Source organism: Mus musculus, chromosome 9 (genome assembly GCF_000001635.26).
Source record: "Mus musculus strain C57BL/6J chromosome 9, GRCm38.p6 C57BL/6J".
Classification (NCBI taxonomy): domain Eukaryota; kingdom Metazoa; phylum Chordata; class Mammalia; order Rodentia; family Muridae; genus Mus; species Mus musculus.
In genome coordinates, this window is record NC_000075.6 from 121099502 (window position 1) to 121114495 (window position 14994).

Below are 14994 nucleotides of genomic sequence, written 5' to 3' on the forward strand. Positions count from 1 at the left end.
TTAGTTCTGCCTCCTGGGCGGCGGCTGCAGGTCTCCTCTGGGCCTCGCCTCCATTAGCACTTTTTACACACGGCCCTAGATCCCCCCTGATGAAGCCTTCCTCTTCAATTATCACCTCCTAAGAGAAGTGTCCCTTTGTTCAGAATCCTGCAGTCACCCATTTTGAAAATGAGTCATTTTCCACTTATTAACAGCAGGGGCTCTGGCGCGCTGGTGGCGCTTTGCTGGTTGGTGAAGACGAACTCAATTAGAACTGGGACCCACACTGTCTCTTCTTGTCACTCAGCTGCGGCTCCCTTCCCACCGCAGGATCTGCACATGGTCAGATGTCAAGATGGCAGGCTCATTGGCTTTTACTACTTACCTTAAATGCTTATGCTAATTTTGGTGATTATGCATGAAAATTTACATATATTATCATTTGACTTTCAAAACAAACACTTGGAAGTGGCTCCGTTATCTCTAGAAGAGATGAGCCTCGGCATCTCAAGGAGTAAGCTGCAGTCCCAGATTCAAACCTACACCAACCACCAACCGCCAACCACCAACCGCCAGGCCATGCTCCCTTCTCCAAATGCTTGTGGGTGTGCGCTCTCTGAGGGAAGACAAAGGCCAGGCTCTCCGGAGCTCCTGAGCACCCACTGAAGGCACACAGCTGCCTGAACTCTTCCACCAGGGTCTCAGACTCACTTTCCAGTGAGTATTTTCCTCACCAATATTCATGTTTCAAAATCGAATCTGGGCAAGGTACCGTGGCATGCCCCTTTAGTCCCGGCACTCAGGAGGCTGAGGCAGGTGGATTTCTATGAGTTCAAAACCAGCCTGATCTACACAGTGAGTTCCCAGACATCTAGGACTACATAGTGAGACCCTGTCTCAAATCTTAAAAGAAGTTTGGAGAGAGAGGAGGAAGCTTGTTAACTGTCTCTTACTGGAACCCTTTTGGGTGGCTGGTAAAATGGCTTGTCGTTTCAGAGCATTTGAGGTCTGAGGAATCCTCACCGAACACTGAGGAAGTGGGTGCCAGAGGAAGCCAGACAAACATTGCATGCAATGTTTTAGCTCCCAAACATGGATGCATAAAATCCCAGCTGGGTCCCATGGCAGCAGAGATAAAATTGGGTCAGGAGGGTCAAAACAATGAACACGTCAGCTATTACCAATCTTGATGGTCTCAAAGCTTTCAAATACATAATGTCTTACACTACACACAGAAGGTACACATAAAAGGGAGGACGGGAAGGTAGTGCCAGCGTTGGTGCACTTGCACACATCACCTGGGTGAGCTATACAGAACACAAGCACAGCTCACCAGAGTCTCCTGACAGGGAAGGTTCTGGCTGAGAGATTTTGGGATGTCATTGTCCCAGTGCCACCAGCAAAATGGGGAGGGGGATGAGGCTGAGCCCTGGGACTCAGGGGCTTGGGATGGATAGCTGGGGAGTGCCGGGTACCACAGCTGCTCTTAAGCATTTGTCTCTTAACTGCTTCAGAGTCATCTTACCTTAAATCCTGCCGACCTTGTGCACAGCCTTGCATGCGGTGCCTGGCGCATGCTCCATACCCATCCTTTACCGACAGGGTACCAGAAAGGCTGAGGCCAGGAAGTGTCTAAAGGCACCAGGAGTAAAGCAAGGCTGGGAAGTCTCCCCGGGGAGCCTGCCTAGTTTATGGAAAGTGGCTGCTGTTTCTGGTGGCTTTACTGTGTTCTGGGCCCTTCTCCAATGGTTCATGCCCATTAGCCAGCTTCGCCCTCACCAGCCCCCTACAGGCGGGTGGGTGGGTGGGTGTGATGTCATCATCTCCATTACAGAACCAGAGACACTAATTAGACACCTCAGGTATACAAGTGACTGAAGGGGTCTTCACTCCAGCCCTTGCTGCTCTACCAGTTCCCGCCAGGGGGCCTAGGCGAGGACTCGCTCAGCATCAGCCGTACACACTCGCGAGGCTGTGCAGATGAAGCCCCTTATCCACAGAACCACTGCACCCCTCCCATAGTTAGCGCTTTTGCGAAGGTTTAAGGAGAGCTGTAACCAGGTCAACTCTAACTGACCCAGTCTCTGCATAACTGAGACTTGTAGAAGTTTCCAGAGAACATGTTTTAGAACACTCAGGAATTTTTCTCAGATTTCACTAAGCATGTGGCTGCCTGCACAGCTCCATCCTCTACAGCTCCATCACCAAGGTAAGCGTGTGCATGACAGTTACTACGGAAACGAGAGTTGGAGCTGGAGACACGGCTCAGTGGCTGGAGCACGCTCTGCTCTAGCCTGAGTTCGGTTCCTGGCACTCACCCCAGGCAGCTCGCAGTCACCCGTCAGTCCAGCTCCACAGCAGGCAATGCCTCACTTGAAGGCACCTGCACTGCGTGTACACCTTCACACACAGACAGACGGACAGAATTTGAAATAAAATAAATAAATGTTTTTAAACCATGAGACCAAAACCAGGCCTTCTGGCCACAATTGTAGTCCTTGTCCTAAAGAGGCTGAGGCAGGAGGATTGCTTCAGGTTTGAATGGCCAAAGCCACATGGCAAACACTGCATGTGTCCCCAAATGCTGCTTAATGCATCTCCAGGTAACAGGTTTGCCAACTTGTCTAGTGAGTTTGTTTTTTGAAACAGGGTTTCATGTAACCCAGGCTGGACTGGAATTTATCATGCAACCCAGGATGTCTGGGACCTCACTATATAGCTCAGGCTGGCCCTGAGCTCTTGATGCCCCTGCCTTTGCCTCCTTAGTGCTGGGATAACAGGCATGTGCCACCCAGCTTTGAAAGTTATTCTTCAAGGAGTTTGAGAAGGCTGTCAAATGTGGCTTCTTTATTCTTAGAGCACAGATTACTCTCAAAGTGATTTTCTGGTCTCTTGAATAAATGCTGATTTAGACAGATTAATATAAACTTGACAAAAAAAAAAATCAGTGTCTTGATTCCTGACACTCTATGAACCATCGAAGACAAAGAGAGCTAGTTCCTTTAAATGCTTCTCTGGAGGTGCTCTGTTTTGCTTTTTTTTTTTTTTTTTTTTTTTTTTTTTGGTCTGTGGTACTGTGCCATGCTGTGTAAATCTGTCACCCTGACAAGCTCTGCTGGGAAAGCCAGGTTGGCACTCAGATCCATTAGGGAAATGTCAGGGTGCTGGATGAGCCCAATCTCAGCTCCGAAATGTTAATAACCCTGATAGTTTTCAGAAAGAAGCAAGCAGTCTCACTCTGTTTTGTCATCTCACCCCTATTTTAAAAATAAAAATGTTTAATAAAACAAACAAACCAATACCCAAACCACTGGCACACGGCAGATGCCAGCCCCTGAGTGGTGGGGGTGCGAGGGTCAGGAGTTCAAGGTCATTCTTAGCTACAAGAACACCAAGGGATAGGACTGCTCTGGTCTTTGAGGTCAGATGGTTCTCAAGCTCCATGGAATGCCAGGCCTCTGTGTCCCCGAACACCCAGGCTGTGGCCAGTGACACTCACAGCCTGCCTAGTTCTATTCCCTAACGAGATCTGGACTCATCATGCTCTTGCTTCTACTGTTGTTGTAGCAGGGAGCAAGGGATTCTGGGTCACCATCACCACCACAGGCTGGACAGGCCAGAGGCCACACCCCACTCCGATTCATGAGCCTTTCATCATGGAACTTGAAGCTCAGATTGTTTCTCTCCTCTGTACGTTCCTTTGCCTCCCACTGCCTCACTCCGGATATAGCCCACAAAAAACAGACCGAGCTGGAACTGCACAGTCGTGCACCCAAGCCCCACAGCCTTTGCCGATATTTCTCATTAGAGAATAATGCACAATTTCCTCGGGATGGAGGAATACTGAAGCTCTAAGTGCACAGCTTGCACATAAAGCAGAGCTCCAACGCCCGGGACCGAAATGTCAAAACCGCGGCTGGTGACGTCAGTTGATGGCTAAGACTTACTTTGGAGATCAATTATTAGTATTAGTATTAACTATCTATTAGGGGCTGGTCCAGCATCAATAAGTGCTTAAGAACAATGGCTGCTCTTCCAGAGGGTCCAGGTTCAATTCCCAGCTTACCTTGTTCATAAAGCAGCTGCATGTTTGAGTCTTTGTAGGCAACCAGATTGTTGAGCAACGCAATCACACTCTGCATGGTATTACCCAGAATGCTCTCCTGATGCTCCTGCAACAGACCAGGCAGAACATTACATCATCCTCAAGACAGACAACCTTTCTCCTTCCTTCTCCAAACCGAGGCTGAAGGGTTGGGTCCCTTCTCTTCTGAAACAGAAGCACCGCAGAGATGGAGTTAAACTCCCAGCCCCACTCCCCTTGCCAGCATCTTACCAGAGCGCAGCACGGTTACCAACTGGGAAGTAACTAAACAAGGCCTTAGTTAAATGTTCCCAAGTGCCACTGCTGTCTTTCTCAGTTCCAGGATCCCAATGCAACTGTGTTGCATTTAGAATCATTTCAGTTTTTGCAACAAATATTCACTGTGCCCCAAATATTCACTTGGAAATAAAGATGGGGGTGGGGTAAGTAAAATCCTGCTGTGATAAAGCCTACCTCTCAGCAGAGGCAGAAGGCAATGTACCATAAGCATACTAAAGAACGACATGAGTGCAGAAGGCAGCAACTCATGGACAGCAAAGAGCAGGAAACCATGGTCTGAGGGTGGGGTGAGGGAGAGCTGCAGGGGTGGGTGGGAGCTGCAGGGGTGGGTGGGAGCTGCAGGGGTAGATGGGAGAGATGCAGGTGTGAGGGAGAGCTGCAGGGGTGGGTGGGAGCTGCAGGTGTGAGGGAGAGGGTGAAGGAAAGATGCAGGGGTGAGGGAGAGCTGCAGGGGCGAGGGAGAGCTGCAGGGGTGAAGGAAAGATGCAGGGGCGAGGGAGAGATGCAGGGGTGAGAGAGAGCTGCAGGGGTGAGAGAGAGCTGCAGGGGTGAAGGAAAGATGCAGGGGCGAGGGAGAGATGCAGGGGTGAGAGAGAGATGCAGGGGTGAGGGAGAGATGCAGGGGTGAGGGAGAGCTGCAGGGGCGAGGGAGAGCTGCAGGGGTGAGGGAGAGCTGCAGGGGTGGGTGGGAGCTGCAGGGGCGAGGGAGAGCTGCAGGGGTGAAAAAGATGCAGGGGCGAGGGAGAGCTGCAGGGGTGAGGGAGAGCTGCAGGGGTGAGAGAGAGCTGCAGGGGTGAGGGAGAGCTGCAGGGGTGAAAGAGAGCTGCAGGGGTGAGGGAGAGCTGCAGGGGTGAGAGAGAGCTGCAGGGGTGAGGGAGAGCTGCAGGGGTGAGGGAGAGCTGCAGGGGTGAGGGAGAGCTGCAGGGGTGGGTGGGAGCTGCAGGGGTGAGGGAGAGCTGCAGGGGTGAGGGAGAGCTGCAGGGGTGGGTGGGAGCTGCAGGGGTGAGGGAGAGCTGCAGGGGTGAAAAAGATGCAGGGGCGAGGGAGAGCTGCAGGAGTGAGGGAGAGATGCAGGGGTGAGGGAGAGATGCAGGGGTGAGGGAGAGCTGCAGGAATGGGAGGTGTCCTGTGAGCCATGATCTCCAGAAACAGCATGAGTCTGTGTTCTGCTCACTGGGTTCCTTGGACTGTGGCATCTGTGGCAGAGGGTGATAATGGCTGTAAGCAGCATGGACCTTGCCCCTCCCAGGCTCACCATTCTATCCCACAAATGCCGTGCTACTGAGTGTCTGTTTCTGGAAGCACTGACCGTGACGGCCATGGGCTGGGTGAGAGTAAGCAGAACTTTATCATCTGCCCCTCTCACTCCTGTGCTGGGGCATCTACACCTTGGTCCAAGTTTGTGACTTTGAGTTTTCTTAGGAGACGATCTACAAGCCCACGTTTTGAAACTCGCTGCTCTCACATCTCATGGAACCCTCTCTCCAGCCTCCTGGAGAGTCCCCTCTGCCTTACTTACCTGGTCCTTGTTTACTTCCAACGCTCACCTTGGCCAGGCGCAGCAGAGCCTTGTCTGAGCCACAGGCCTGATCTGTGAGCCAGCTTCCCATTTCTGCTCTGAGTCATGTGAATACATGTTCCCCCAGCCCACAGTATGCTGACATTCCCCTGTCCACTGACTAGGCATGACTTGTGACCATCCCCTGGCCAACTGCACTTGGCCAAAAGCTTTAAGAGCCAGCAGGTGGTCATCACCCTGGCTGTGACGTCCAACTGCCTGGGAACAGAGAAAATCCATGGGCAGAGAGGCCAGGCGCTCCAGGGTAGACAGAGAGCAGTGCCTGTGACTGGGGATCCTGCTGTGGAGAGTTCCCCTGACACCATGCTGGTTGGGTCTCTCTCTCTCTCTCTCTCTCTCTCTCTCTCTCACACACACACACACACACACACACACACACACACACAAGACAAGGTGTGAGCTTTCCAGAGTACCAGTGTCTAACACCGATTTCAGAATCAGACGTGCACAGCGCACTCCTGGGTGGATGTCCACAATCCAGTGTTTCCGTGACACTGGCTTAGGAAGATGGATGTGAGGGCGGCTACAAGCCACCAACTTCATCCAATTATGCTCACAGTTCGATGGTGGAAGAAAGGGGTGATTAATAAGAGACTAGACGACACAACATGCTGCTCTTGATAAGTAACTAATGATACATAGCAAAGTTGTTCTCTGAAGAGAGCAGGGCCAATCCATCTTTGATTTAGGTCCTTCTTGGAAATGACACAGCACCCCCTGCTCACAGGCCACAGCATTGGCAAATGCAGCCCAATCTCACTGGAGACAAATCTATTGATACCTAGGTAATCATGATGCAATTACCCTTTTCCCTGTTTTTTATTTTCAAAGACATTGTCTCATTGTTAGCCAGGGAATCACTTTTGGCCTGGAAGTCACAGCAGTGCTCAGACTATGGCCCTCCTTGCTGGGATTCTGGGTAGGAGGGAACCCCCCCCCCCAAGAGGGGCTGAAATCTCTCTGAAACTCCTGATCCTTCAGAGACCAGCACTGGAGGCTTTTCTGAGCTGTGAGCTAGCATTGGTCCTTGCCAAAGTCCTTTCTTCAATGGATAGTATTCAGTCTTTAAAAAGGAGGGACTCCACCATAGCAGACCCAGAAGACATTGCGGTCAGCACAAGAAGTCTGACGGAAAGAAAATGCCACAATGTGATGGTTCACTTCCACTGTCAACCTGGCTGGATTTGGAATCACCTAGGACCACACACTTCCACAGTGGGTTCAAAGCGAGGCTCTGGGGTGTGACAGTGCACACTCACTTCCCTTTGCAAACATCTTGCTTCTTGTCAGAGCCCTGAGAAGCTGGTGGTCTTTACAGCAATGGTAAACACACACGAGGGGAAGACACTTTGCTTTCAACGGGTGACTTTTTATGAGGTCCTTTCATCCACTAGTAGCTGCTATTACATACAACCCACGCAGTTGCATAGCGTACGACTCTGCTTCCTCCCGCACCAGACTCAGCATCCATCCCCCTCTCCATCCATACTGTCTAGGATGCAATCTCCCACATCATTCCCACAGCTTCTATCACAGAAGCTAGAGCTGGGATGAAACACTCCCATCTATCTACAGAGAGCCCAGGGAGATTGTTTCTACAGATCTGTTTGTGTCCAGAGCCGTGATGCGGCTTGAAACCCCAAGACAGAAGGCTGGGGCATCAGGGAGATGCAGGACAATGCTCCAACAACCCTCAACTCCAGGCAACTTTCTTCTGAAGAACTTGGAAACTATTCTGTGGTTGAGTCACACACCAACCCTTGGGGAGGGGCGATAGGAAGGAGGCAAGCTCGGTGAGACTCAAAGGTCACCCGCTAGTTTAAAATCAGCCTTGCCATTTGCCTCACGGAGAGAGGCAAGGAACTCCTGGGAATAAAGGGCAAGATTAGGGCCCCTTTCGAGGCTGTCTGCGTGCTGGCAGAGGCTGGAGTGCCTGCCGTGGCACCTGCTGTGTCAGGAATGGTGAAGCTGAGCAGCTCCTCTGCTGATGGAGGCGGACAGCTGGCAGGTGCTGAGCGAGCTCTGACACAGCTGGGCGAGCGCTAAGGAGACCTGGGCCCAGGCTTTCCTCTCATCTGGAGCAAGGTGCATGGTGCAAGCAACCTAAGAGTATGGATGGAAGCCAGAGTGGACATCATCCCCATTTCTGATTACAGTAGAGAAGGGAGTAAATGCTACTGTTAAATCCGACTGACAGGCACCACAGGGGCTCGAGGGAAGCTCTCTACCTGGCAGAGCAGCAGGCCGGAATCAGCAGGTACTGATGCCAAGCCACTGCTGGGCTCATCCTTAGAATGCTAGCCCTGGCTCCACAGTAGTGGCAGTGCTGAGCAGGCCCTTCTGGCAGGCTAACTGTGTTGCTTGGCTGCTAGCCTGGCATATCCATGTCATTTGGAGTTCCAGCAACATGCTTCCATGGTCCTGGCTCCTGATGGGGTGTGCCTCGAGGCAGCATGGTGGACCACTGCCAAGTCTGCTTAGGCAGAGAACCCTGGCAATGGAGCCCAAGGGAAGCTGCCAGCGTCCCTGGAGATGGATGCCATCTCATTTATGTATCTTCTTGGAGTGTTGACAGATCGACCTGTCCTGCAATGTGCTGAGCAAAAGACCAGCCTGAAGCAGGAAAGATGAACCAGAAAAAATGCAAGCGTGCACACATGATTGTCTCTTGATTGGTGTATCACATGTGCCAAAACTGCTTCTTTCCTACTGTACTGTTGCCCACCGCCGCCATGAGGGCACTGTCTGCCTGTGAATTCTGGTGAGCTGCGGATGCTCAGTGTGAACTCTGCCTCAGGGAGACAGGCTCAGGCTCGTTCAGGGAGACAGACACATGCATGCAGTACCTGGACAGTCCAGAAGATGGCGCCAGATCCCCTGGGACTGGGATTTACAAAAGCTTGGCAGCTGCCCAGGGTAGGTCCTGGGATCTGCGCACAAGTCCTTGGGGGTGGGGGGGGCGTTCATGCTGTAGCTGCTCAGCCATCTCTTCACCGACCATCACCCCGAGTCACCTGCCCTGCTCGCTACAGTCTGTGAGACAAGCAGAGTGTGGCAGATTCTCTTGAGACTCCACACGAGAACCCCAAACCTGCACCCAGATGTAGAAACACTTTGGTTTTATTGTTCGTGGATCAAGGCCTACACCATCAAGGACCATGGTGGCAGATTCAAGGCAACACTGCCAGCCATCTTTTCCAGGTTGCTTTTCAGCTGGGATTGTCACCAACCTGAAAAAGTAAACAGCCACCTGTGACTGACCTAGACTAGAAAATGCCAAAGGAAGCAACACTTTATTCCAGCTCCTGCCTGCCTGCCTCACTCTGGGCTCAGGCCCCAATCAAGTTCCTTGGGGGGGTGGGGGTAGGGTCCTATCTGAAGGATGGCCAGGCCACACCCTGCAGGGTCATGGGACGAAGTACCGAGGATTTGGCCAGGTGAGGCCAGTGAGAGCTGGAACAAGCAGGCAGTGGAAACTGCAGACGCAGAAAAGAAAGGGACTCTAGGGAACAGCACCAGGCATGGCTCCACAGACCGAGCACCGGGGTGTTTGCAGCAGAAAGACATTCAACCTTACCACATGAAACTGTGGGTAAAAATGAATGAACGCCTAGGGCTTGGAAGACGCTCAGTGGGTATGATCACTTCCCGTGAAAGCAAGAGGACCTAGATCAACCCCCCAGCACCTTCTTAAAAGCTGGGACTAGCATGCATGGGCAGACATGGGGAGCGAGGCAGCCAGCCTAGCTGGAAGCAAGCCTCAGGTCAATGGAGACCCCGTGGAGATCCAGCAAGGTGGAAAGCAGTGAGCCTTACTCAATGCCAACACTCACACAAACACACATACACACAGACATAAGAATGATCACATGTGTGCATGCACACACATGTACAATCAATGCCTAAGGTATCAATTACTTTAGGACTCGATGGAGTTCAAGACCAACAAGAAACACACCACCCACCACCAAAGTGTGAAATGGAAAGGTCTGCTGTGACTGTTGATGACCGGATGCGGTCTTGTGGTCAAGTCTCACTCAGCTGTGGTTATGATTAAGATGGGGACTCAAGGTGGACCTGCTGGAGTCCGTGGAGCCTCTGCACCTTGGGACTCTCTGAGCGATAAGACTTGGTTCTGATCTGGACTTACGAGCCACACTTCTCTCCTTTGAAGACCACACGCACGCACGCACGCACGCACGCACGCACGGCTTTCGGGAGATGAGGTGAGAGTGAGCAGGCATGTAGCTCAGATGACAGGCACGGCCATCAAAGCACAGAAATGAAAGGAGGGACAGCATTAGTGGTTTCTGTCCTAATGGCACCCCAGCCTCCTGTGTGCCCCAGAAACATCTCGGAGACGCGTTGTGACAGGATGCCTAAATGAGGTCTCGGGAAAGATAATGGAGCTTTAATGATGGAAATAGTAAGGAAATTAAACCCCATCATGTTCCATTAAGCACATTCTCAGCTCCAGTTTTCACTAAATTATTTTATTATGATTTTGCCTCTGTCTCGTGAAATAACCTTTCATGGTGATTTGATTTGCAAGCACAAATAAGGTCCATTTATATTCCAATATGAGCCCCCTGTGAGATTAATAAGAGATGGACCATCTAAGATCTCGCCATTCTGCAATTTGGCGGGGGGGGGAGTCTCATTTTATATTTGTGTCTGTGAGATGAGCATTATGTTGTAGTTACAGGCTTGCAGTCACGCCAAACCTGCTGGAAAGACCGGAATCAGCCAGGCAGCACCTTCCACCCTCCCTGTGTTGCTGTCCTGTGTTATCCATCACCTCACCTCAGCCCTTAGCCTCAGTCCAGCTGCTGTCTCATGGATGTCAATCATGTTTAGTGCTTTGTGTGACTGACAGACGGCTAAGCTGTCCATACCCAGCAGGATGCTGCAGCGGAGCCATCTAGATGCACACCCCCAAGGACAGCGAGGTGCACGGCTAGCAGCCAGCGAGATGCACGGCTAGCAGCCACGCACTGTGTCGGGGCAAATCTAAAACGGTCTGTAGTTTACTCTTTGCTCCACAGCCAGCACAGGCTCCCTCCCAGCACCCACCAAGCAGGCAGGTGACTTAAAGATTCTTCACTGCGCCCAGTGCTTCCAGAAAAGCATCCCAGAGAGAGAACTCTAGAGAAGCTTAACTGGACCAACGATTCGCCAGGCAAATGGCTCTCCAAACCAATCCTAGTTGAAGCTATTAAAAGACCAGAGGACTCTAGAAATCCAGGGTGACCTTGACTAAGACTCCTAGCAAAGTTGTACCTCCTGCAGCAACTGGACTTGTTAATGTGCATTGGTCACCCTGGTGGCACTGGTTTTGAAAGTAGGAAGGGGTCATGGAGAGCAGCTGAGGCTTGGCACTAAAAGACATACACACAGACAGAAGCCAGAGAAGACCATAGGTGAAGGTGCAGCCTCAGTTGCAGTTGATGGCCCAGGACTGAAGGGGTCATGCAAAGAAGCTGAGGCTTAGCATCATGAAGAGAGCCTATGAGAGGTTTATGACGAAACCTAGTTGCATTGGAAGAGAGATGTCGGTACTATGGGTTGATCATCAAGAACTGCAGCAGTGGAGTAGAATCAACCAGAGCCTAGAATGCTACAGAGGGCAGAGCTGCGGGATACCTGCTGAGGAAAGCTGACATCAGGGAGTGGAACCAGCCCAAGAGAAAGAAGTGTGTCGCAGTCATCGATGCAGAAAGGAGTTGGAGACCTGGTAGTGCAGGCATGGAGATGCAGAGTTTGGAGTTTGCCCTGATGGATTTTGGCTTTGCGTTGGTCCAGTGTTTCCTCACTATGATGTTTTAGAATGGTAATACATATCCTGAGATGTTGGCAGTATTTTGATTTTGACTTTATAGGGGATGCCAGTTAAGAGAATGGATGAACTTTGTGTACCAGCCCACCCTTTTGGGCAGATTTCTGCACATCACTGAAGATGTAGTACTATCTTGTAGTGATGCTGTATAGACAAATAGATTATTTCTTAATTCATAATGATGATCCTATAAGAATTCCTAAGATTATACTAGTAATTATTAAGCCCTTTATAATAGAACTGTTATTAAATCCTTTCTGATGTCAAAACTGCATTGAGAACTCTGCCAGTCAAGTGTCACGAGTTAATTGCTTCTAAGATAGAAAGCAGGCATTTACAAGTTAGAGCACATTACAAGAGGTTGTAAAACAACCAAAGGTCATAAAAAGGAACTAACAATTTATTGTAGGTTTAAGGAAGATGATAAAATATTGACTGAGTTTATCTAGACAAAACTTCAATGATAACTTAGTCACAAGAATTATGATTTTTAACTCTCAATGAACCTGTGGAGCTAGTGACAGGTAATGAATGTCTAGCTAGATAACTAGTCTTAATGGAAACATATGTAAACATCTCTGCTGTAAACTTACTCAATTTATGATTTGATTTATGTTAGAACTTTTGGTGAACTTTTGTTTTTAAAAAAAAAAGGATGCTTGGGAAACCCATGTGATCTATTGTCTTAAAAGGTACAAAAAAACTAGGAATGGTAACATTTGAGCAATGGCAGAAGGAACATATTGAGAAAGAGGAAGAAAGAAAGAAGAAACTACAAAGAGAGCAGAAAGAACAGGCAGGCTTCCTTACCATGGGACAGGTCTTTTCTTAACAGCAAGGCAGGCTTGGTCTTACTAAATAGGATAAAGCTTTTTTCTTACCGACCTGGGTTTAACTCACTTAGCAATAGAAGGGTAGAAGCTTTTTCTTGCTCTATGCAGTAAATACTGGAGCTCATTTTTCAGCCAGGATGAGTGAGTTCTTCCTGTGCAGGAGCTTGGGCTTTGCTCCATATGATATGTAAGTATGGCTGTGTGTGTGTAATATGTAAGCTGGTTAGACAGATTGTTGGGCCCAACAAATAGTATGTGCTAACAAATGTGTATGAATGTATGTGTGTTTATGCATATTTGCTTGTGTAAAAGCCTTTCCTTCTGCCAGGGTGACTCTCTTCTCCTGGTTCAAAAAATGTATTGTTCCAAGCCTCCCCCTCTGACAAGTGAGAGGAGAGGCTTCTGGACCACAGAGAAAGGAGCTCTGGCGATTAACCCTTTACTTAGGCCCCCCTCCCCCTCTGATAGGCTGTAGGTGTTAATCACCCAAGTCAGTGGTTTTCAACCAGAGAATAAGCAAAAAAATATTTAGATTTTTTTTTAGACGCTAGCAGCTTCAGCATTCAGTGTAGTTAGAGAGCTAGAAGGCCAGAGACTATCAGTCTTTAAAGCTACTTCTATGTCCAACACTGTGTTCCACTTCAAACCATTCCAGGTCAGGCAGGCTCCCAGCACTGATATAAATGTTGTCTGGAGGCTTATAGCCTCAGCCTGCTAACCTAGGTCTAGTCCTGGAAGCATCTAGCCTCCGTACAATCTAGTCTGAGACCCTTTGTTTTTTCTGCACTCTGGCTGGCTGGACCAACTCAGCTGTTCTTGCTCAAACCTCTTCTTCAAACTGACTGATTTGATCTAGTTTCTCTTAGCATCTTACTGAATTCCTTCACTTCGCCTCAAACTAAATCTGGCAATATGTCTAATCTTCTGGTTCCTTGCTCTCTGGCTCATTCTGTCTTCACCTGGTCTAGCTTGTTCTCTCTTCCATCTGTCTCTGTTAAACTCTCCCAGCAGAATTCCCTCCTTCTCCCTCTCTATGCTGCTCGACTCTCCCTCTCTACTGCACTGCTCTCCACAAGCTCTACTGTACCCTGTGCTGTCTCTCTCTCTCTCTAAAATAGCTTCCCTTTCCTCTCTCTTCTCCAGAGATCTGGCACATCCTATTCTGTCGAATCTTTCTCTGATTCATCACTTTGTCTCCTACTCAATTAGACATCACTTTCACGCATTGGTGCTTCCTCCTACAAACTAACTTTATCTTCATTGTTTGGGATTAAAGGTGTGCACTAAGGACATGTCTGTACTCTAGCCAGAGGGATTAAAGGTATGTGCAAAGGGCTGAGCCACACCACAACTAGAAATGAACTATGTTCTTATTTAGATCTGAAATTGTCAAATTTCACTATGCGCAAGGAGGTAAAGATACAACTCCTATCAAAATCCAAGGATTGCAATCTCTAAAAGAATAAGGAGAGGGGAGAAAAGGAGGGGGAGGAAGGGAAGGAGAAAGAGAAGAGAGCGGAGCACTACTTAGACAAGAACAAGGCCACCATGAGACCAGGCTTGCCCTCAGCCTCCTAGCCCTGGGACACTGGAACAGTGGGCTTGCTCTAGTAAAACAAACAAGGCTGAATGAGGTGTTAGTGTGTGAAGACTCCCTTTAAAGAAGGTAAGCAGACAGGGAGCTGCTGCGTGCCTGCAAGCCTGCATGCCTGCAAGCCCAGCACTCAAAAGACGGAGGAGGGCAGACTACAGTTAACAAAGCCTGCTGGTCTCCAAAAATAAAACGATGCAAGTGACTTAGCCAGATGCCATCTCAAAATAAAAGGTGAACGTAGCCCAGCAGCGGAGGGCTAGCCCAGCATGTGTGCTGCCCTGCCCTGGGTTCAATCCCTCTCATGGGAAAGAGGTGGGCAGAAAGAGAGGGGAATGGCGATGTGAGAGGGTTAGAGATCCAAAAGAATTTCTCACACGTACACATGCATTATGAAAAGACCATATATCGACTTCTTTAGTGGGATGGGGAAGTGGCCGGGTTGAAGGAGCTGGTGAGGTGGCCAGAAGCTGTGCAGGACAGCCTGGGCTACACAGTGAGATCCTGGATAAAGTAAAACTAGACACATGATGGATAGACGTGGATATGTGTGGTATGCAGAAGTATGCATTGTGGTATACATGGAAGTAAGACGGGTATATGCAAATATCCAGCCACAGGATGCAGACCACAAGTTATTTTCATCCCCCCAAATAAAAATGTGCAGATTTCACCAGATTCCATCTGATGGCAGGTTTACAGGGTAGACCTACAAGCAGAACCCAAGCCAGGAGACACTGAAACCTACATGGAGACTTAGATTGCTCCATGGCCTTTAAATTTTGTCACCAA

The 14994-nt window shown here is 49.6% G+C and overlaps 1 protein-coding gene across 8 annotated transcripts in view; it reads right to left on the reverse strand.

Annotated features, from left to right (window-relative positions):
* Ulk4 (unc-51-like kinase 4) overlaps positions 1-14994 on the reverse strand; it is a 321706-nt gene that overhangs the window by 135048 nt on the left and 171664 nt on the right. For all 8 annotated transcript variants that reach the window (XM_030244183.1, XM_006512024.4, XM_030244182.1 and 5 more), the window contains one exon: positions 4046-4151. In XM_030244183.1, the coding sequence (XP_030100043.1) occupies positions 4046-4151 (106 nt within the window). The remainder of the gene's footprint in view (positions 1-4045; positions 4152-14994) is intronic.